The sequence below is a fragment of the Salvelinus alpinus genome, chromosome 1 (genome assembly GCF_045679555.1).
Source record: "Salvelinus alpinus chromosome 1, SLU_Salpinus.1, whole genome shotgun sequence".
Classification (NCBI taxonomy): Eukaryota; Metazoa; Chordata; class Actinopteri; order Salmoniformes; family Salmonidae; genus Salvelinus; species Salvelinus alpinus.
Window position 1 is genome coordinate 14571633 of NC_092086.1, and position 22326 is coordinate 14593958.

The following is a 22326-nucleotide window of genomic DNA, read 5'->3' on the forward strand; positions in this document are numbered from 1 at the left end:
ATCAGTGATGAGTCAAAATGGACAAAATAATTTCAAAGTAGCGTCAAACCGACTCAATCCCTTTCAGAAACTTTGGCATGAAATGCTAATATCGATATTACCGGGTGCATTGACTTCCTTTGGGTTTTGGTTGGAAAATGCTGAAGTTAGGGGATGGTGAATTGACTGCACTCTGCCCTTATCCATAGACTGGTAGAGATGTAAGGCCCTGTTGTGGGTCAGGTGGCCCTGTTGTGGGTCAGGTGGCCCTGTTGTGGGTCAGGTGGCCCTGTTGTGGGTCAGGTGGCCCTGTTGTGGGTCAGGTGGCCCTGTTGTGGATCATGTGGAGGCCCTGTTGTGGATCATGTGGAGGAGGTCCTTTTGTGTGTCAGGTGAGGGAGGTCCTGTTGTGGGTCAGGTGAGGGAGGTCCTGTTGTGGGTCAGGTGGGGGAGGTCCTGTTGTGGGTCAGGTGAGGGAGGTCCTGTTGTGGGTCAGGTGAGGGAGGTCCTGTTGTGGGTCAGGTGAAGGCCCTGTTGTGGGTCAGGTGAGGGAGGTCCTGTTGTGGGTCAGGTGAGGGAGATCCTGTTGTGGGTCAGGTGAGGGAGGTCCTGTTGTGGGTCAGGTGGAGGTCCTGTTGTGGGTCAGGTGGAGGCCCTGTTGTGGGTCAGGTGGAGGCCCTGTTGTGGGTCAGGTGGAGGCCCTGTTGTGGGTCAGGTGGAGGCCCTGTTGTGGGTCAGGTGGAGGCCCTGTTGTGGGTTAGGTGGAGGCCCTGTAGTGGGTCAGGTGGAGGCCCTGTTGTGGGTCAGGTGGAGGTCCTGTTGTGGGTCAGGTGGAGGCCCTGTTGTGGGTCAGGTGGAGGCCCTGTTGTGGGTCAGGTGGAGGCCCTGTTGTGGGTCAGGTGGAGGCCCTGTTGTGGGTCAGGTGGAGGCCCTGTTGTGGGTCAGGTGGAGGCCCTGTTGTGGGTCAGGTGGAGGTCCTGTTGTGGGTCAGTTGGAGGCCCTGTTGTGGGTCAGGTGGAGGCCCTGTTGTGGGTCAGGTGGAGGCCCTGTAGTGGGTCAGGTGGAGGCCCTGTTGTGGGTCAGGTGGAGGTCCTGTTGTGGGTCAGGTGGAGGCCCTGTTGTGGGTCAGGTGGAGGCCCTGTTGTGGGTCAGGTGGAGGCCCTGTTGTGGGTCAGGTGGAGGCCCTGTTGTGGGTCAGGTGGAGGCCCTGTTGTGGGTCAGGTGGAGGTCCTGTTGTGGGTCAGTTGGAGGCCCTGTTGTGGGTCAGGTGGAGTGACAAAGACCATGTGGGTTGAAACATTGTGATTGTATCACCTAAGCTTTATTAAAACATTATTTTTGGGAACAGAAAACACACAAACTCTTATCCTATTTATCGCGCCTCCCTGTCCCTCTCTCTCTCTTTCCTCTTTCTCTCTTCATCCCTTTCTTCTCTCTGTGTGTTAGGCCATGGAGGCCCACCTGTCAGAGGAAGAGGACTCTCGTCAGAAGCTGCAGCTGGAGAAGGTGACTGTTGAGGGGAAGGTCAAGAAACTGGAGGAGGACGTTGTCATCATGGAGGACCAGAATAACAAACTACTCAAGGTATATTGTTCTCCACCCCCTGTCTCAATAAACACCACCCATCCACCCACCCACCCATCCACCCACCAACCCACCCACCCTGTCTCAATAAACACCATCCACCCACCCATCCATCCACCCACCCATCCACCCACCAAGTCTCAATAAACACCATCCACCCACCCACCCATCCTGTCTCAATAAACACCACCTACCCACCCATCCACCCACCCATCCACCCACCCATCGACCTACCCATCCACCCATCCACCCACCCACCCATCCATCCATCAACCCACCCACCCATCCACACACCGATCTTCCTCCTTGCTCTCCTGTTCCTCAGCAACGTGAGCTGTTGAAGGAGCATGTAGCACACAGTCCCTGACCCCTCACCTCTGAACCCTGACCTTCCTCTCTTTTATCTGTAGAGCGTAAACTGTTGGAGGAGAGAATAGCACAGTCCCTGACCCCTCACCTCTGAACCCTGACCTTTCTCTCTTTTATCCGTTGTTCTTCAGGAGCGTAAACTGTTGGAGGAGAGAATAGCACAGTCCCTGACCCCTCACCTCTGAACCCTGACCTTCCTCTCTTTTATCCGTTGTTCTTCAGGAGCGTAAACTGTTGGAGGAGAGAATAGCACAGTCCCTGACCCCTCACCTCTGAACCCTGACCTTTCTCTCTTTTATCCGTTGTTCTTCAGGAGCGTAAACTGTTGGAGGAGAGAATAGCACAGTCCCTGACCCCTCACCTCTGAACCCTGACCTCTCTTTTATCCGTTGTTCTTCAGGAGCGTAAACTGTTGGAGGAGAGAATAGCAGACTCCAGCTCTAACCTGGCTGAGGAAGAGGAGAAGTCTAAGAACCTGGCCAAGCTGAAGAACAAACACGAGTCTATGATCTCAGACCTGGAGGGTGAGTTACTCACCTCTGACCTCTAACCCCTGACCCCTCACCCCTGGCATCAGTCAGTCAGTCAGTCAGTAATCAGTCAATTAGGGTCTTTCATCTAGACCTTAATTGGTTGAATCTGGTGTGTTAGGACTGGGATAAAGCTGAACACAGCTTACACACTCTCCAAGAAGGCATCAGTCTACCTCTGCTATAGATGATGATGACGACTCCTTTCCCTCTTCCTCCTCCTCTCCCTCTTCCTCTTCCTCCTCCTCAGTGCGTATGAAGAAGGAGGAGAAGGGCAGGCAGGATGTGGAGAAGGCCAAGAGGAAGCTGGAGACAGAGCTGGCTGATCTCCAGGAGCAGCTGGCCGACCTGCAGGCCCAGATAGCCGAGCTCAGAGCACAGCTCGCCGCCAAGGAGGAGGAGCTACTGGCCACACAGGCCAGGTAATCAATCCCAGATCATCAGTGATGAACTATCTTCAATCAGTAGCTTTATTATCCAGGAACATATAAACACACTTGACAAAGAGTTAAAGAGTTGAGAGAGACTGTACGTTGACAATCTTAACCATTATTAGGCGCATCTACACACATAAAATAGCTATTATTTCTCATGCCCTAAATCTCTCTCTCTGTCAGGTTGGAGGAGGAGTCTGCTGGATGTGTTGCGGCGGTGCGTCGTGTCAGGGAGCTGGAGGGGCTGTTAGGTGAGATCCATATCAAGGGAGGGTGTCCCAAAAGACACCCACAAGGGTCAAAAGTAGCAGGTTGGCGTTGATTGGGATGAGTCTCGTCCTTGAGGCAGACCTGAGCATTGATTGGGATGAGTCTCGTCCTTGAGGCAGACCTGAGCATTGATTGGGATGAGTCTCGTCCTTGAGGCAGACCTGAGCATTGATTGGGATGAGTCTCGTCCTTGAGGCAGAACTGAGCGTTGATTGGGATGAGTCTCGTCCTTGAGGCAGAACTGAACGTTGATTGGGATGAGTCTCGTCCTTGAGGCAGAACTGAGCGTTGATTGGGATGAGTCTCGTCCTTGAGGCAGACCTGAACGATTATTGGGATGAGTCTCGTCCTTGAGGCAGACCTGAACGATTATTGGGATGAGTCTCGTCCTTGAGGCAGACCTGAACGATTATTGGGATGAGTCTTGACCTTGAGGCAGACCTGAGCGTTGATTGGGATGAGTCTCGTCATTGAGGCAGAACTGAACGATTTCTGCTAGATGGGCAAGCTGCAAAGTCGAAATTGTCTATATTGTAAAAATTCCTGAAAACAAAATTAGCTGTTTGGTCTTAATTTAAGGTTAGGCGTCAGAGTTAGCAGTGTGGTTAGGGTTAGCAGTGTGGTTAGGGTTAGCAGTGTGGTTAAAGTTAGGGTTAGCAGTGTAGTTAAAGTTAGGGTTAGCAGTGTGGTTAAGGTTAGGGTTTAAAGTCAGACGTTATGACTTTGTGGCTGTGCCAGCTAGTGACCACTCTGCAGAGTTGCTCCAGAACAACATCCATGATGGAAAACACTAACCTGCTCAAAGGTAGTGCACTACATGAGGAATAGGTGTGTGTGTGTGTGTGTGTGTGTGTGTGTGTGTGTGTGTGTGTGTGTGTGTGTGTGTGTGTGTGCGTGTGCGTGTGCGTGTGATAAATAGGTGAGATCCAGGAGGACCTGGAGTCAGAGGGGGCTGCCAGGAGGAAGGCTGATGCAGCCTGTAGAGACCTGGGGGAGGAGCTGAACGCTCTGAGGTCTGAGCTGGAAGACACTCTGGATACCACCGCCGCGCAGCAGGAGCTACGGTACGGTCAAGTCACGCTCACCACCACAGCCTGACCATACGGTCACGGTCACCACCACAGCCTGACCATACGGTCACGGTCACCACCACAGCCTGACCATACGGTCACGGTCACCACCACAGCCTGACCATACGGTCACGGTCACCACCACAGCCTGACCATACGGTCACGGTCACCACCACAGCCTGACCATACGGTCACGGTCACCACCACAGCCTGACCATACGGTCACGGTCACCACCACAGCCTGACCATACGGTCACGGTCACCACCACAGCCTGACCATACGGTCACGGTCACCACCACAGCCTGACCATACGGTCATGGTCACCACCACAGCCTGACCATACGGTCTCAGTTTGACCTCTAGTGACCGTTTAGAGGACACCACATCCTGACCATACGGTCTCAGTTTGACCGTCTAGAGGACACCACATCCTGACCATACGGTCTCAGTTTGACCGTCTAGAGGACACCACATGCTGACCATACGGTCTCAGTTTGACCTCTAGTGACCGTTTAGAGGACACCACATCCTGACCATACGGTCTCAGTTTGACCGTCTAGAGGACACCACATCCTGACCATACGGTCTCAGTTTGACCGTCTAGAGGACACCACATGCTGACCATACGGTCTCAGTTTGACCTCTAGTGACCGTTTAGAGGACACCACATCCTGACCATACGGTCTCAGTTTGACCATCTAGAGGACACCACATCCTGACCATACGGTCTCAGTTTGACCGTCTAGAGGACCCACTGGATACCACCGCCGCGCAGCAGGAGCTACGGTACGGTCAAGTCACGGTCACCACCACATCCTGACCATACGGTCTCAGTTTGACCGTCTAGAGGACACCACATGCTGACCATACGGTCTCAGTTTGACCATCTAGAGGACACCACATCCTGACCATACGGTCTCAGTTTGACCTCTAGTGACCATACGGTCTCAGTTTGACCGTCTAGAGGACACCACATGCTGACCATACGGTCTCAGTTTGACCGTCTAGAGGACACCACATGCTGACCATACGGTCTCAGTTTGACCGTCTAGAGGACACCACATGCTGACCATACGGTCTCAGTTTGACCATCTAGAGGACACCACATCCTGACCATACGGTCTCAGTTTGACCTCTAGTGACCATACGGTCTCAGTTTGACCGTCTAGAGGACACCACATGCTGACCATACGGTCTCAGTTTGACCGTCTAGAGGACACCACATGCTGACCATACGGTCTCAGTTTGACCGTCTAGAGGACACCACATGCTGACCATACGGTCTCAGTTTGACCGTCTAGAGGACACCACATGCTGACCATACGGTCTCAGTTTGACCGTCTAGAGGACCCACTGGACACCACCGCTGCACAGCAGGAGCTACGGTACGGTTCCAATTGGGACACACACTGATGGTTGCTGTGTGTTGTGTTGTCCAGGGCGAAGCGGGAGCAGGAGGTAGCCGTGTTGAAGAAGGGGATGGAGGAGGAAGGGAGGAACCATGAAGCTCAGGTTCAGGAGATGAGACAGAAACACACACAGACTGTTGAGGAACTGTCTGAACAACTGGAGCAGGCCAAGAGGGTAACACATAGACACACATGCACACACACACACACACACACATGACCATAGCACACACACACATGCACACACACACACACACACACATACACACACATGACCAGAGCACACACACACATGCACACACACATGCACATACACACACACACACACACACACAGAGCACACACACATGACCAGAGCACACACACACATGCACACACACATGCACACACACATGCACATGCACACACATGACCAGAGCACACACACATGCACACACACATGCACACATATGGACAAAGTAAACACACTCCCTCACACCCTCCCTTTTCACCCCCACTCCCTCCCTTCTCTCCCTCACACCCTCCCTTCTCTCCCCCACTCCCACCCTTCTCTCCCTCACTCCTCTCCCCACTCCCCTCTCTCTTCTCTCCCCACTCCCTCCACCCTCCCTTCTCTCCCTCACACCCTCCCATCTCTCCCCAGGTGCGAGCCAGTCTGGAGAAGGCTAAGCAGGGATTGGAGAAGGAGTCATCTGACCTTAGCGCAGACCTCCACTCATTGGCCAACGCCAAGCAGGAAGTGGAGCACAAGAGGAAGAAGATCGAAGGTCAGCTCTCAGACTTGCAGTCGCGCTACAACGACAGCGAGAGACAGAGGGGGGAGCTGGGAGAACGAGTCTCTAAGTTGACCGTGAGTAGCGTACACTGGCTACAGATGTAGGATCTTAATTTGAACCAGTTTGCTACAGCAGGAAAATAATCCTGCAGCAACAGGACATTTTAATTATTATGTGGATTATTATGTGGATTGTAATTCATGGACATTTTAGGAGGGGTTGATACATTTTTCGTAAGGGAAAATCAAGTCTGAAACTCCAAAGTGGAAATTAGTTAAACTTTTCAAACCTCAAATACACTACACGTTTTCAGAAAATGTATCCTGCAACAGGGTGATCAAATGAAGACCCTACATCTGTACAATCACAAGTCAGATGAAAATAATACAAGTCACAAACTTTTAAAACCTGAAACACGAGCAGGGGATTGTCCTAGTACAACTGTCATCTATTTATTGGTGACACATCTGAGAACACTAACAACAACCCAGAAATACAACAGTCATTGAACACTATAGCATCTGAGACCATATTGTGGTTTACAGCAAGGACCTGGGGAGAGGGGATGAAGGAGCGGATTTGGTGTGTTTTATTTACATGATGACAGACATCATCATTTATTATTTCATGTTTGTGACAACCTGCTACTCTTTTCTCCCATCCCCTTCTTCTCTCATCCCCTTCTTCTCTCATCCCTGTGTTCCAGTCTGAGTTGGACAGTGTGAGCGGTCTGCTGAATGAGGTGGAGGGGAAGAACATTAAACTGAGTAAAGACCTGGGCAGTCTGGGGTCCCAGCTACAGGACTCTCAGGTGAGACTCAGACCTACAGGACTCTGGGGTCCCAGCTACAGGACTCTCAGGTGAGACTCAGACCGACAGGACTCTCAGGTGAGACTCAGACCTACAGGACTCTGGGGTCCCAACTACAGGACTCTCAGGTGAGACTCAGACCTTACAGGACTCTCAGGTGAGACTCAGACCTTACAGGACTCTCAGGTGAGACTCAGACCTTACAGGACTCTCAGGTGAGACTCAGACCTTACAGGACTCTCAGGTGAGACTCAGACCTTACAGGACTCTCAGGTGAGACTCAGACCTTACAGGACTCTCAGGTGAGACTCAGACCTTACAGGACTCTCAGGTGAGACTCAGACCTTACAGGACTCTCAGGTGAGACTCAGACCTACAGGACTCTCAGGTGAGACTCAGACCTTACAGGACTCTCAGGTGAGACTCAGACCTTACAGGACTCTCAGGTGAGACTCAGACCTTACAGGACTCTCAGGTGAGACTCAGACCTACAGGACTCTCAGGTGAGACTCAGACCTTACAGGACTCTCAGGTGAGACTCAGACCTTACAGGACTCTCAGGTGAGACTCAGACCTTACAGGACTCTCAGGTGAGACTCAGACCTTACAGGACTCTCAGGTGAGACTCAGACCTACAGGACTCTCTGACAGGACTCTCTGACACTGAATAGATATAGGATGTCCAGCTGACAGGGAAACCTCCTCAGAGTGAGAGATAAACAGAGTTTTGTCCCCCTGTTTTATACTTCACTTTTTAAGTCATGGTTCTTAGGACCTTTGAGGCTAAAGTGAACTACAACACACTACCACAACCTGTTCATGTTTATCTGTTTCCCTCTCTTCCTCTCTCCCCCTCTCTCCCCCCTCCCCTCCTCTCTCCCTCTCTCTCCCCCTCCTCTCCCCCATCCTCTCCTCCTTCTCTCCCCCTCCCCTCCTCTCCCCGCTCTCTACCCCTCCACTCCTCTCTCCCCCTCTCTCTCCCCTCCTCTCCCCCCTCTCTCCCCTCCCCTCCTCTCCCCCCCTCTCTCCCGCTCTCCCCCCGCTCTCCCCCCTCCCCTCCTCTCTCCCCCTCCCCTCCTCTCTCCCCCCTCTCTCCCCTCCTCTCTCCCCTTTCCTCCTCTCCCCCCTCCTCCCCTCCTCTCCTCTCTCCCCTCCCCCCTCTAGGAGTTGTTGGCAGAGGAGACTCGTCAGAAGCTGAACCTGTCAGGTCGTCTACGCCAGACAGAGGACGACAGGAACAACCTTCTAGAACAGCTGGAGGAAGAGACAGAGGCCAAGAGAGGAGTGGAGAGACAGGCCTCCAGCCTCAACATGCAGGTCAGTAGAGAGAGAGGGGTCAGTACTGTTACAGAGAGATAGAGAGAGGGGTCAGGTCAGTAGTGTTACAGAGAGAGAGGGGTCAGGTTAGTACTGTTACAGAGAGAGGTCAAGTCAGTACTGTTAGAGAGAGAGAGAGAGAGAGGTCAGCACTGTTACAGAAAGAGAATATAGAGTTTGACCTTTGACCCTTTCTCTCTCTTCAGCTGTCTGACTGTAAGAAAGGTCTGGATGAGCAGCAGGGGACAGTGGAACTCCTGGAGGAGGGGAAGAAACGCCTGCAGAGAGACCTGGAGGCTGCCAACTCACAGTACGACAATTAGACATATATGATACATATACTGTATATAATAGTTATAAATATATTTAGAATAAAACATATGTAGGATCTTAATTTGATCACTTAATTTGTTGCTGAGAATTTTCCTGCACAGCAGGAAATGCAGATGATCTTTGTGATTTAAATAAATTAACTGAAAACCTGCACCAACACACGGTTATATTAACAGAATTGCACTTTTTTGGGGACTAGCTAATAGCAACATTATGTACTTTAAACGTTCAAATCCTTTCGCTGCAGGATTATTTTGCTGCGACAATACTGGTCAAATGAAGATCCTGCATATGTATAGACATACTGTATATAATATATATAACTAACCGTATGTAACTATATGTTACTCCTCCGTGGTGTGATGGTAGGTATGAGGAGAAGGTGTGTGCCTATGATAAACTGGAGAAGAACAGGATCAGACTACAGCAGGAACTGGAGGACATTCTGATGGACCTGGACAACCAGAGAACCTTGGTCTCCAACCTGGAGAAGAAACAGAGGAAGTTTGACCAGGTTAATAGTCAATTCAACTCAATTCAATTCAACTTCATTAAACTCAATCGATTCAATTCAACTCAATTCAACTCAACTCAATTCAACTTCATTAAACTCAATCGATTCAATTCAACTCAATCCAACTCAATTCAACTTCATTAAACTCAATCGATTCAACTCAGTTCAATTCAATCCAATTCAACTCATTTGAACTTCCTTTATCCCCTCAGGGGCAATTAAGAAAGGGAAGTCAGTAACAACAAGTATCATAATCAACACAACACCCTCCACACAACAGATATAATTTCTTAGCCTGGTCCCGTATCTGTTTGTGCTGTCTTGCCAACCTTTAACAGCTATTATCTTTGCATCCACCTGTGAAAATCTGTTATTTTCTCACCTCCTCTCCCCCCTCTCCTCCCTCCCTCCCTCCCTCACTCCCACCTCCCCTCTCCTCCCTCCCACCTCTCCTCCTCTCTCCCCCCTCTCCTCCCTCCCACCTCTCCTCCCCTCTCCCAGATGCTAGCAGAGGAGCGTTCCATCTCCGGTAAGTATGCTGAGGAGCGTGACCGAGCGGAGGCGGAGGCCAGAGAGAAGGAGACGCGGGCGCTGGCTCTGGGGAGGACCTTGGAGGAGATGCAGGGCTCCCTGGAGGAGCAGGAGAGAAGCAACAAGGCCCTCAGGGCAGAGATGGAGGACCTGGTCAGCTCCAAGGACGATGTCGGGAAGAACGTGAGTGTCTTTGTATCTCTCTCGCTCTCTTCATCTTTCTCTCTCTTTTTCTCCCTCTCTCTCTCCCTCTCCTCTCTCTCTCTCTCTTTCTCTTTCTCTCCCTCTCTCTCTCTTTCTCTCCCCCTCTCTCTCTTTCTCTCCCCCTCTCTCTCCCCCTCCCTCGCCCCCGTTGTCAGGTTCATTGTGACTGATGTGTTGTGGGTTGGCCAGGTCCATGAGTTGGAGAAGGCGAAGCGAGGTCTGGAGGCGGTGTTGGAGGAGATGCAGACCCAGATGGAGGAGCTGGAGGATGAGCTGCAGGTCGCAGAGGATGCTAAGCTACGTCTGGAGGTCAACACGCAGGCCATGAAGACACAGCATGACAGAGACCTGCAGGGACGAGACGAACAGGGGGAGGAGAGGAGGAGACAACTACTGAAACAGGTAGGAGACAGGGGAGGGGAGGAGGAGACAAGGGAGGAGAGGAGGAGACAGGGGGAGGAGAGGAGGAGACAACTACTGAAACAGGTAGGAGACGGGGAGGAGAGGAGGAGACAAGGGAGGAGAGGAGGAGACAACTACTGAAACAGGTAGGAGGGGGGGGGGGAGACAACTACTGAAACAGGTAGGAGACGGGGAGGAGAGGAGGAAACAAGGGAGGAGAGGAGGAGACAACTACTGAAACAGGTAGGAGACTGGGAGGAGAGGAGGAGACAACCACTGAAACAGGTAGGAGACGGGGAGGAGAGGAGGAGACAAGGGAGGAGAGGAGGAGACAACTACTGAAACAGGTAGGAGGGGGGGAGGAGAGGAGGAGAGGGAGAAACAACTATGGAAACAGGTAGGACCAGGGGAAGGAGAGGAGGAGAGGGAGAAACAACTATGGAAACAGGTAGGACCAGGGGAAGGAGAGGAGGAGAGGGAGAAACAACTATGGAAACAGGTAGGACCAGGGGAAGGAGAGGAGGAGAGGGAGAAACAACTATGGAAACAGGTAGGACCAGGGGAAGGAGAGGAGGAGAAAGGGGGAGGAGAGGAGGAGACAGAGGGAGGACAGGGGGAAGAGAGGAGGGGATGAGACACGGAGAAGAGGGAGAAAACTATGGAAACAGGTAGGACCAGGGGAAGGAGAGGAGGAGAGGGGGCGTCTGATCTCCCTCCTTCTCTCCCGGGATGTGAGCTGGATTTGGAGCTGGAGGAGGAGAGGAGGCAGCGTGCGGGGGCGACAGCCCTCTAACCTCTCTCTCTTTCTCCTCCTCTCTCCCGCTCCTCCCTCCCTCCCTCTCCTCCAGGTGCGTGAGCTGGAGGGTGAGCTGGAGGAGGAGAGGAGACAGCGTGCGGGGGCGACAGCAGGGAGGAAGAAGCTGGAAGGAGAGGTGAATGATCTGGAGGACCAGGTGGAAGCCACCAGTAGGGGGCGTGACGAGGCCGTCAAACAGCTACGCAAGATACAGGTCAGTCACACACCACAGCGGAAACACACTGAGATCCTGGATGTAGGGGGAAGTTGTCTGTAGACTCTGATCCTGGATGTAGGGGGAAGTTGTCTCTAGACTGATCCTGGGTGTAGGGGGAAGTTGTCTGTAGACTCTGATCCTGGATGTAGGGGGAAGTTGTCTGTAGACTCTGATCCTGGATGTAGGGGGAAGTTGTATGTAGATGGTGTAGACTCTGATCCTGGGTGTAGGGGGAAGTTGTCTCTAGACTCTGATCCTGGGTGTAGGGGGAAGTTGTCTGTAGACTCTGATCCTGGGTGTAGGGGGAAGTTGTCTCTAGACTCTGATCTTGGGTGTAGGGGGAAGTTGTCTCTAGACTCTGATCTTGGGTGTAGGGGGAAGTTGACTGTAGACTCTGATCCTGGGTGTAGGGGGAAGTTGTCTCTAGACTCTGATCCTGGGTGTAGGTGGAAGTTGTCTGTAGACTCTGATCCTGGGTGTAGGGGAAGTTGTCTGTAGACTCTGATCCTGGGTGTAGGGGGAAGTTGTCTGTAGACTCTGATCCTGGATGTAGGGGGAAGTTGTCTGTAGACTCTGATCCTGGGTGTAGGGGGAAGTTGTCTGTAGACACTGATCCTGGGTGTAGGGGGACGTTGTCTGTAGACTCTGATCCTGGGTGTAGGGGGACGTTGTCTGTAGACACTGATCCTGGGTGTAGGTGGAAGTTGTCTGTAGACACTGATCCTGGGTGTAGGTGGAAGTTGTCTCTAGACAGTGTAGATGCTGATCCTGGGTCAGTTTAGCATTTCTCCACTAATGACTTCCATTTCCTCCCTCTTCCTCCCCTCCTCCTTCCCCTCTCCTCCTCCCTCTTCCTCCTCAGGCCCAGATGAAGGAGCTCCAGAGGGAGGCGGAGGATTCCCGTGCAGCCCAGAAGGAGGTACTGTCCTCAGCCAGGGAGTCAGAGAGGAGAGCCAAGACCCTGGAGGCCAGCTTCATGCAGCTACAGGAGGTACAGTCTTCTCTCTCTCCCCCCCTATCTCTCTCCTTCTCTGTCTCTCCCCCCCTCTCTCTCCCTCTCTGTCTCTCCCTCTCCCCCCCTCTCTCTCCCTCTGTCTCTTTCTCTCTCAGGACACAGAATATGTTAACATGGGAGAATCTTGCCTTGTGATATACAAATCACTAGAAACTTCACTCTGCCTCTCTCCTGTTCTTGTCTCCTAACATACCCCCCCCCTCTCCTGTTCTTGTCTCCTAACATACCCCCTCTCTCCTGTTCTTGTCTCCTAACATACCCCCTCTCTCCTGTTCTTGTCTCCTAACATACCCCCCCTCTCTCCTGTTCTTGTCTCCTAACATACCCCCCCTCTCTCCTGTTCTTGTCTCCTAACATACCCCCCCTCTCTCCTGTTCTTGTCTCCTAACATACCCCCCCTCTCTCCTCCTCTTCCTCCATCTCTTCGCTCTTCCTCCCCCTGTAGGACGTGGCTGCGGCAGAGAGGGCTCGTAAGCAGGCCGAGACAGAGAGAGATGAGATGTCTGAGGATCTGGCCAGCAACTCTGGGAAGTGAGTGTGGAGGCTACTTTTAAAAGGTCCCCTAGACTGTGTCCCAAATGCCACCCTATTGCCCATTGGTCCCTGGTCTAAAGTAGTGCACTATAAAGGGAATAGGATGTAATATGGGACGCAGGCCTAATCCCTTTCCTTCATCTGTATTGATGTAGAACAACTGGACATGTGAAAATATCCTCAGTACTGTAATCTTAACACCTAACCCTTAACCCAAACTTAACCATACCCTAAAACTAACCTTAACCCTTAAACCTAAACCTAACCCTTAACCCAAACTTAACCATACCCTTAAACTAACCTTAACCCTTATACCTAAACCTAATCCTTAACCCAAACTTAACCATACCCTAAAACCCTTAACCCTAAACCTAACCCTTAACCCAAACTTAACCATACCCTTAAACTAACCTTAACCCTTATACCTAAACCTAACCCTTAACCCAAACTTAACCCTTAAACCTAAACCTAACCCTTAACCCAAACTTAACCCTTAAACCTAAACCTAACCCTTAACCCAAACTTAACCCTTAAACCTAAATCTAACCCTTCCCTTTAACCCATTAGTTTCTCCCATTCAATTCAGTGCAGACTATTGACATCTATATTGTGTCTCTGCTCATCTGCCCCTCCTCCTCCTCCTCCTCTCCTCTTCCTCTCCCCTCCTCCTCTCCTCTTCCTCTCCCCTCCTCCTCTCCCCTCCTCTCCTCCTCCCTCCTCCTCTCTTCCTCTCCTCCTCCCTCCTCTTCCTCCTCTCCTCAGGTCTATGATGTCCGATGAGAAGCGTCGTCTGGAGGCTAAGATCAGCCAGCTAGAGGAAGAGCTGGAGGAGGAGCAGGCCAACATGGAGAACCTCAACGACCGCCTCCGGAAGACACAGCAACAGGTAGGAGAGGAGGGGGCTATACACTAGGGAGGGGGGAGGGGGATATACACTAGGGAGGGGGGAGGGGGCTATACACTAGGGAGTGTGTAGGGGGGAGGGGAGTATACACTAGGTAGTGTGTAGGGGGGAGGGGAGTGTGCTTTAGGGGGAGGGGAGTATGCACTAGGTAGTGTGTAGGAGAGGAGGGGGCTATACACTAGGTAGTGTGTAGGGGGAGGGGAGTGTGCTTTAGGGGGAGGGGAGTATGCACTAGGTAGTGTGTAGGAGAGGAGGGGGCTATACACTAGGTAGTGTGTAGGGGGAGGGGAGTGTGCTTTAGGGGGAGGGGAGTATGCACTAGGTAGTGTGTAGGAGAGGAGGGGGCTATACACTAGGGAGGGGGGAGGGGACTATACACTAGGGAGGGGGGAGGGGGCTATACACTAGGGAGTGTGTAGGGGGGAGGGGAGTATACACTAGGTAGTGTGTAGGGGGGAGGGGAGTGTGCTTTAGGGGGAGGGGAGTATGCACTAGGTAGTGTGTAGGAGAGGAGGGGGCTATACACTAGGTAGTGTGTAGGGGGAGGGGAGTGTGCTTTAGGGGGAGGGGAGTATGCACTAGGTAGTGTGTAGGAGAGGAGGGGGCTATACACTAGGGAGGGGGGAGGGGGGAGGGGAGTATGCACTAGGGAGGGGGGAGGGGAGTATGCACTAGGTAGGGGGGAGGGGGGAGGGGAGTATACACTAGGTAGTGGGGAGGGGAGTGTGCTTTAGGTATGGTTTAGGGGGAGGGGAGTATGCACTAGGTTGTATACACTAGGTAGTATGTAAGGGGGAGGGGAGTGTGCTTTAGGTATGGTTTAGTGGGGAGGGGAGTATGCACTAGGTAGTGTGTAGGGGGGAGGGGAGTATGCACTAGGTAGTGTACACTAGGTAGTGTGTAGGGGGAGCGGAGTGTGCTACAGGTAGGGTTTACAGGGAGGGGTGTATGCACTAGGTTGTATACACTAGGTAGTATGTAAGGGGGAGGGGAGTATCCCTACCTCTTCCCTTTACTGTCAGACCAGAGGGCATCTCCTATCTCTTCCCCCTGGTCCTAACCTCTTCCTCCCATGACCCCCTCTCTAAAGTGATGTGTGCATCTCTCTATCCCTTCCCCCTAGGTGGACCAGTTGAGCAGTGAGCTGCAGGCTGAGCGTAGTTCCTCCCAGAGCAGTGAGGGCGCCAGACAGCAGCTCGAGAGGCAGAACAAGGATCTGAAGGTCAAGCTACAGGAGATGGAGGGTCAGGGGAGGTCAAAGTTCAAATCCGCCATCGCCGCCTTGGAGGCCAAACTACACCAGCTGGAGGAGCAGCTGGAGCTGGAGAACAGGTAAGGACAGGAGAGGGGGAGGAGAGGAAGGAGAGGGGGAGGCGAGGAAGGAGAGGGGGAGGCGAGGAGAGGGGGAGGAGAGGAAGGAGAGGGGGAGGAGAGGAGAGGAGAGGAGAGGGGGAGGCGAGGAGAGGAGGAGACAGAAACAGCTCGGGCTGGAGAACAGGTGGGGGCAGGAGAGGGGGAGGAGAGGAAGGAGAGGGGGAGGCGAGGAGAGGGGGAGGCGAGGAGAGGAGGAGACAGAAACAGCTCAGGCTGGAGAACAGGCGGGGGCAGGAGAGGATGATAGGAAATGTAGTTCTTACTCACATGGTCATGATGAACTACATAAATAGCTTGATCTGAATGCAAAAGGCAAGGTAGGTAAATATACACTCTCTGGCCAGTTTATTAGGTACACCACCCCATTCACCAAAAACGTATCCTTCCTACAGACAGTCGTGTGGCCTTGCTACAGTGGGGAGAACAAGTATTTGATACACTGCCGATTTTGCAGATTTTCCTACTTACAAAGCATGTAGAGGTCTGTAATTTTTATCATAGGTACACTTCAACTGTGAGAGACGGAATCTAAAACAAAAATCCAGAAAATCACATTGTATGATTTTTAAGTAATTAATTAGCATTTTATTGCATGACATAAGTATTTGATACATCAGAAAAGCAGAACTTAATATTTGGTACAGAATCCTTTGTTTGCAATTACAGAGATCATACGTTTCCTGTAGTTCTTGACCAGGTTTGCACACACTGCAGCAGGGATTTTGGCCCACTCCTCCATACAGACCTTCTCCAGATCCTTCAGGTTTCGGGGCTGTCGCTGGGCAATACGGACTTTCAGCTCCCTCCAAAGATTTTCTATTGGGTTCAGGTCTGGAGACTGGCTAGGCCACTCCAGGACCTTGAGATACTTCTTACGGAGCCACTCCTTAGTTGCCCTGGCTGTGTGTTTCGTGTCGTTGTCATGCTGGAAGACCCAGCCACGACCCATCTTCAATGCTCTTACTGAGGGAAGGAGGTTGTTGGCCAAGATCTCGCGATACATGGCCCCATCCATCCTCCCCTTAATACGGTGCAGTCGTCCTGTCCCCTTTGCAGAAAAGCATCCCCAAAGAATGATGTTTCCACCTCCATGCTTCACGGTTGGGATGGTGTTCTTGGGGTTGTACTCATCCTTCTTCTTCCTCCAAACACGGCGAGTGGAGTTTAGACCAAAAAGCTCTATTTTTGAATCATCAGACCACATGACCTTCTCCCATTCCTCCTCTGGATCATCCAGATGGTCATTGGCAAACTTCAGACGGGCCTGGACATGCGCCTGCTTGAGCAGGGGGACCTTGTGTGCGCTGCAGGATTTTAATCCATGACGGCGTAGTGTGTTACTAATGGTTTTCTTTGAGACTGTGGTCCCAGCTCTCTTCAGGTCATTGACCAGGTCCTGCCGTGTAGTTCTGGGCTGATCCCTCACCTTCCTCATGATCATTGATGCCCCACGAGGTGAAATCTTGCATGGAGCCCCAGACCGAGGGTGATTGACCATCATCTTGAACTTCTTCTATTTTCTTCTATTTTCTAATAATTGCGCCAACAGTTGTTGCCTTCTCACCAAGCTGCTTGCCTATTGTCCTGTAGCCCATCCCAGCCTTGTGCAGGTCTACAATTTTATCCCTGATGTCCTTACACAGCTCTCTGGTCTTGGCCATTGTGGAGAGGTTGGAGTCTGTTTGATTGAGTGTGTGGACAGGTGTCTTTTATACAGGTAACAAGTTCAAACAGGTGCAGTTAATACAGGTAATGAGTGGAGAACAGGAGGGCTTCTTAAAGAAAAACTAACAGATCTGTGAGAGCCGGAATTCTTACTGGTTGGTAGGTGATCAAATACTTATGTCATGCAATAAAATGCAAATGAATTACTTAAAAATCATACAATGTGATTTTCTGGATTTTTGTTTTAGATTCCGTCTCTCACAGTTGAAGTGTACCTATGATAAAAATTACAGACCTCTACATGCTTTGTAAGTAGGAAAATCGGCAAAATCGGCAGTGTATCAAATACTTGTTCTCCCCACTGTATATAAAACAGGCAGACAGGCATCGAGGCATTCAGTTACTGTTCGATTGAACTTTAGAAAGGGTAAAATGAGTGACCTAAGCGACTTTGAGCGAGGTCGAGAGGTCGAAGGAGAATGGCAAGAATTGTGCAAGCTGACAGGTGGGACACAGACAAATAGCGGCGCAGTACAACAGTGGTGTGCAGAACGACATCTCATCGATCTCTGTCATGGGTGGGCTATTGCAGCAGACGACCACACCGGGTTCCCCTCCCATCAGCTACAAACAGGAAGAAGCGGCTCCAGTGGACACGTGATCCACTACAATTGAGGAGTGGGAAAACATTGCCTGGAAAATGACAGCGAGTTCAGGTTACTGGAGTGGCCTGGTCAGTCCTCAGACCTCAACCCAATAGAGTATCTTTGTGATGGAACGGACTGTTCCCAGCATTAATGTACCGCCGTCCAATCTGCAGCAACTGTGTGATGTGATGGAACAACATCCCTGTGAAACGTTTTTCGACTCCTTGTAGAATGCCCCGAATAATTCAAGATGTTCTGGAGGCAAAGGAAGGTCCGACCCTGTACTAGATGGGTGTACCTAATAAACTGATGGGTGTACCTAATAAACTGATGACTGTACCTAATAAACTGATGACTGTACCTAATAAACTGGACCTGGTACTAGATGGGTGTACCTAATAAACTGGACCTGGTACTAGATGGGTGTACCTAATAAACGGTCCTGTGAGTGTATAAGTCCAATAGTTGTAATACTATAGTGATGGAATGGATAGTACAGTCATCGTTACAGTTAGAAGCATTGGTACCTTTCTGGAAATGCAGATTGTTGGTAGAGGACATCAATGGGACTCCCTGCCTAAAGAAAGGTTAAATAAAAATATATCAGCTGTAAGGTTCTGGCTTGGTGTGGGTCCAGAGAGAGACAGCTGTGTGGTTCTGGTGTGTTGTTGTGTGTCCAGAGAGAGACAGCTGTGAGGTTCTGGTGTGTTGTGTGTGTCCAGAGAGAGACAGCTGTGAGGTTCTGGTGTGTTGTGTGTGTCCAGAGAGAGACAGCTGTGAGGTTCTGGTGTGTTGTTGTCCAGAGAGAGACAGCTGTGAGGTTCTGGTGTGTTGTGTGTCCAGAGAGAGCTGTGAGGTTCTGGTGTGTTGTTGTCCAGAGAGAGACAGCTGTGAGGTTCTGGTGTGTTGTTGTGTGTCCAGAGAGAGACAGCTGTGAGGTTCTGGTGTGTTGTTGTCCAGAGAGAGACAGCTGTGAGGTTCTGGTGTGTTGTGTGTCCAGAGAGAGCTGTGAGGTTCTGGTGTGTTGTTGTCCAGAGAGAGACAGCTGTGAGGTTCTGGTGTGTTGTTGTGTGTCCAGAGAGAGACAGCTGTGAGGTTCTGGTGTGTTGTGTGTGTCCAGAGAGAGACAGCTGTGAGGTTCTGGTGTGTTGTTGTCCAGAGAGAGACAGCTGTGAGGATCTGGTGTGTTGTGTGTCCAGAGAGAGCTGTGAGGCTCTGGTGTGTTGTTGTCCAGAGAGAGACAGCTGTGAGGTTCTGGTGTGTTGTGTGTCCAGAGAGAGACAGTTGTGAGGTTCTGGTGTGTTGTGTGTCCAGAGAGAGACAGCTGTGAGGTTCTGGTGTGTTGTGTGTCCAGAGAGAGACAGCTGTGAGGTTCTGGTGTGTTGTGTGTCCAGAGAGAGACAGCTGTGAGGTTCTGGTGTGTTGTGTGTCCAGAGAGAGACAGGCTGTGAGGTTCTGGTGTGTTGTGTGTCCAGAGAGAGACAGCTGTGAGGTTCTGGTGTGTTGTGTGTCCAGAGAGAGACAGCTGTGAGGTTCTGGTGTGTTGTGTGTCCAGAGAGAGACAGCTGTGAGGTTCTGGTGTGTTGTGTGTCCAGAGAGAGACACCTGTGAGGTTCTGGTGTGTTGTGTGTCCAGAGAGAGACAGCTGTGAGGTTCTGGTGTGTTGTTGTGTGTCCAGAGAGAGACAGCTGTGAGGTTCTGGTGTGTTGTGTGTCCAGAGAGAGACAGACTGTGAGGTTCTGGTGTGTTGTGTGTGTCCAGAGAGAGACAGCTGTGAGGTTCTGGTGTGTTGTGTGTCCAGAGAGAGCTGTGAGGTTCTGGTGTGTTGTTGTCCAGAGAGAGACAGCTGTGAGGTTCTGGTGTGTTGTTGTGTGTCCAGAGAGAGACAGCTGTGAGGTTCTGGTGTGTTGTTGTCCAGAGAGAGACAGCTGTGAGGTTCTGGTGTGTTGTGTGTCCAGAGAGAGCTGTGAGGTTCTGGTGTGTTGTTGTCCAGAGAGAGACAGCTGTGAGGATCTGGTGTGTTGTTGTGTGTCCAGAGAGAGACAGCTGTGAGGTTCTGGTGTGTTGTGTGTGTCCAGAGAGAGACAGCTGTGAGGTTCTGGTGTGTTGTTGTCCAGAGAGAGACAGCTGTGAGGATCTGGTGTGTTGTGTGTCCAGAGAGAGCTGTGAGGTTCTGGTGTGTTGTTGTCCAGAGAGAGACAGCTGTGAGGTTCTGGTGTGTTGTGTGTCCAGAGAGAGACAGTTGTGAGGTTCTGGTGTGTTGTGTGTCCAGAGAGAGACAGCTGTGAGGTTCTGGTGTGTTGTGTGTCCAGAGAGAGACAGCTGTGAGGTTCTGGTGTGTTGTGTGTCCAGAGAGAGACAGCTGTGAGGTTCTGGTGTGTTGTGTGTCCAGAGAGAGACAGGCTGTGAGGTTCTGGTGTGTTGTGTGTCCAGAGAGAGACAGCTGTGAGGTTCTGGTGTGTTGTGTGTCCAGAGAGAGACAGCTGTGAGGTTCTGGTGTGTTGTGTGTCCAGAGAGAGACAGCTGTGAGGTTCTGGTGTGTTGTGTGTCCAGAGAGAGACAGCTGTGAGGTTCTGGTGTGTTGTGTGTCCAGAGAGAGACAGCTGTGAGGTTCTGGTGTGTTGTGTGTCCAGAGAGAGACAGACTGTGAGGTTCTGGTGTGTTGTGTGTCCAGAGAGAGACAGACTGTGAGGTTCTGGTGAGGTTCTGGTGTGTTGTGTGCCCAGAGAGAGACAGCTGTGAGGTTCTGGTGTGTTGTGTGTCCAGAGAGAGACAGCTGTAAGGTTCTGGTGTGTTGTGTGTCCAGAGAGAGACAGGCCAGCACTAAAGGGATGCGTCAGAAAGAGAAGAAACTGAAGGATCTGACCATCCAGATGGAGGAAGACAGGAAACAGGCAGAGCAGTACAAGGACCAGGTAACACACACACACATATATATATATATACACACATATATATACACACACACACACATCCTTCAATTTTAAAATGTATTTTTGAGTTTGCTTTTTGGCTTCCTTCCCTCATGTGTATATATGTGTGTGTGTGTGTGTGTGTGTGCACGTGTATGTGTATTCCGGTGCACGTGTATGTGTGTGTGTATTCCGGTGCGCGTGTGTGTGACTAGGCGGAGAAGGCTAACGTGCGTGTGAAGCAGCTGAAGCGTCAGCTGGAGGAGGCGGAGGAGGAGTCTCAACGGGTTGCCGCGGGACGCAGGAAGTTACAGAGAGAACTGGACGAGGCCTCCGAGGCCAACGACTCCCTCAGTAGGGAGGTGTCCGCCCTGAAGAGCAAACTCAGGTACAAACCTGGCTAAATACAACACTATGCCGACATCACACTGAAATACACCTCAAGGTGATGTTTTTACACCAGATAGGTGCTGTGAAGTGTGTTGTTTTACAGGGTTACAGCCATAGTAGAAATGCAGCTAGTTTGCAGTCTTTCCAGCTTCAGGTTGAAGTGATTGCTATTAGCTGTGTTGTTATCTTGCTCCTCTGAACAACAGTGTCCTGACGAGAGAGCACATTTTCTATGCCGGGCGAAATCTCGCCTCATTAGCTCGTTGTTATGGATGTATCCAAATTAAATGTCGCTAGAAAAACAGCCTAAAACAAATGCAGCTACGTTGCTGTTAATCTGGCTGCACTGTTTGACGTGACCGTAACATGCTGACTAGACCGGGCGCGCACGTGCGCGTGTTTCATTTGTCCGTCCACACCAGACGTGACCAGGAGACGCAGGTTGAAATATCAAAACAAACTCTGAACCAACTAGATTCATTTGGAGACAGGTCGAAACGCATGAAACATTCATGGCAATTTAGCTAGCTAGCTTGCTGTTGCTAGCTAATTTGTCCTGGGATATAAACAGTGGGTTGTTATTTTACCTGAAATGCACAAGGTCCTCTACTCCGACAATTAATCCACAGATAAAAGGGGAAACCCAGTTCGGTTCTAGCCAGAATCTCTCCTCCCGTCTTCTTCTTCTTCCGGACTTTATATGGCGGTTGGCAACCAACTTTAAGGTGCATTACCACCACCAACTGGACTGGAGTGTGGACCTCAGGTTCATCTTTCAATCACCCACGTGGGTATATGCTGCTAAAAACCAATGAGGAGATGGGAGAGGCGGGACTTACAGCGCTTTAAGCGTCAAAAATAGAACCAAGTTCTATTAGTGCCTGGCTACGCAGTCGCTAGTTGACGCTACGCAGACGCTAGGTGACGCTAGTTGACACTATGCAGACGCTAGTTGACGCTACGCAGACGCTAGTTGACGCTCGCGAGCAGTTTGGATTAAATGATTGAATAACATGTATGTGTAGATTTATTTTGCAACGCTCGTGGCACGTGACGCAAGCGGTGGGGTCAGCATGTAAGTTAGCAGTAGTTGGCTAGCTAGCAAATAAGGAATAAGAACGTTGCCAGCCAGTAACGGCTTCTTGGGCATTATCCCTTAAATACAACACACTACACCTGACCTGTATATAGTAGACAATATAACTCTACACCTGACCTGTATATAGTAGACAATATAACTCTACACCTGACCTGTATATAGTAGACAATATAACTCTACACCTGACCTGTATATAGTAGACAATATAACTCTACACCTGACCTGTATATAGTAGACAA

General features: G+C 51.0%; 1 protein-coding gene across 1 annotated transcript in view; it reads left to right on the forward strand.

Moving 5' to 3' along the window:
- LOC139570232 (myosin-11-like) overlaps window positions 1–22326 on the forward strand; it is a 60926-nt gene that overhangs the window by 36294 nt on the left and 2306 nt on the right. The window contains exons 24-43 of the mRNA XM_071391940.1: window positions 1426–1563; window positions 2333–2456; window positions 2713–2884; window positions 3080–3147; window positions 4086–4230; window positions 5677–5821; window positions 6290–6496; window positions 7129–7233; window positions 8398–8550; window positions 8757–8860; window positions 9253–9397; window positions 9899–10111; window positions 10322–10534; window positions 11383–11544; window positions 12410–12538; window positions 13008–13093; window positions 13859–13982; window positions 15124–15332; window positions 20493–20601; window positions 20814–20986. Of these exons, the coding sequence (XP_071248041.1) occupies window positions 1426–1563; window positions 2333–2456; window positions 2713–2884; window positions 3080–3147; window positions 4086–4230; window positions 5677–5821; window positions 6290–6496; window positions 7129–7233; window positions 8398–8550; window positions 8757–8860; window positions 9253–9397; window positions 9899–10111; window positions 10322–10534; window positions 11383–11544; window positions 12410–12538; window positions 13008–13093; window positions 13859–13982; window positions 15124–15332; window positions 20493–20601; window positions 20814–20986 (2924 nt within the window). The remainder of the gene's footprint in view (window positions 1–1425; window positions 1564–2332; window positions 2457–2712; window positions 2885–3079; window positions 3148–4085; window positions 4231–5676; window positions 5822–6289; window positions 6497–7128; window positions 7234–8397; window positions 8551–8756; window positions 8861–9252; window positions 9398–9898; window positions 10112–10321; window positions 10535–11382; window positions 11545–12409; window positions 12539–13007; window positions 13094–13858; window positions 13983–15123; window positions 15333–20492; window positions 20602–20813; window positions 20987–22326) is intronic.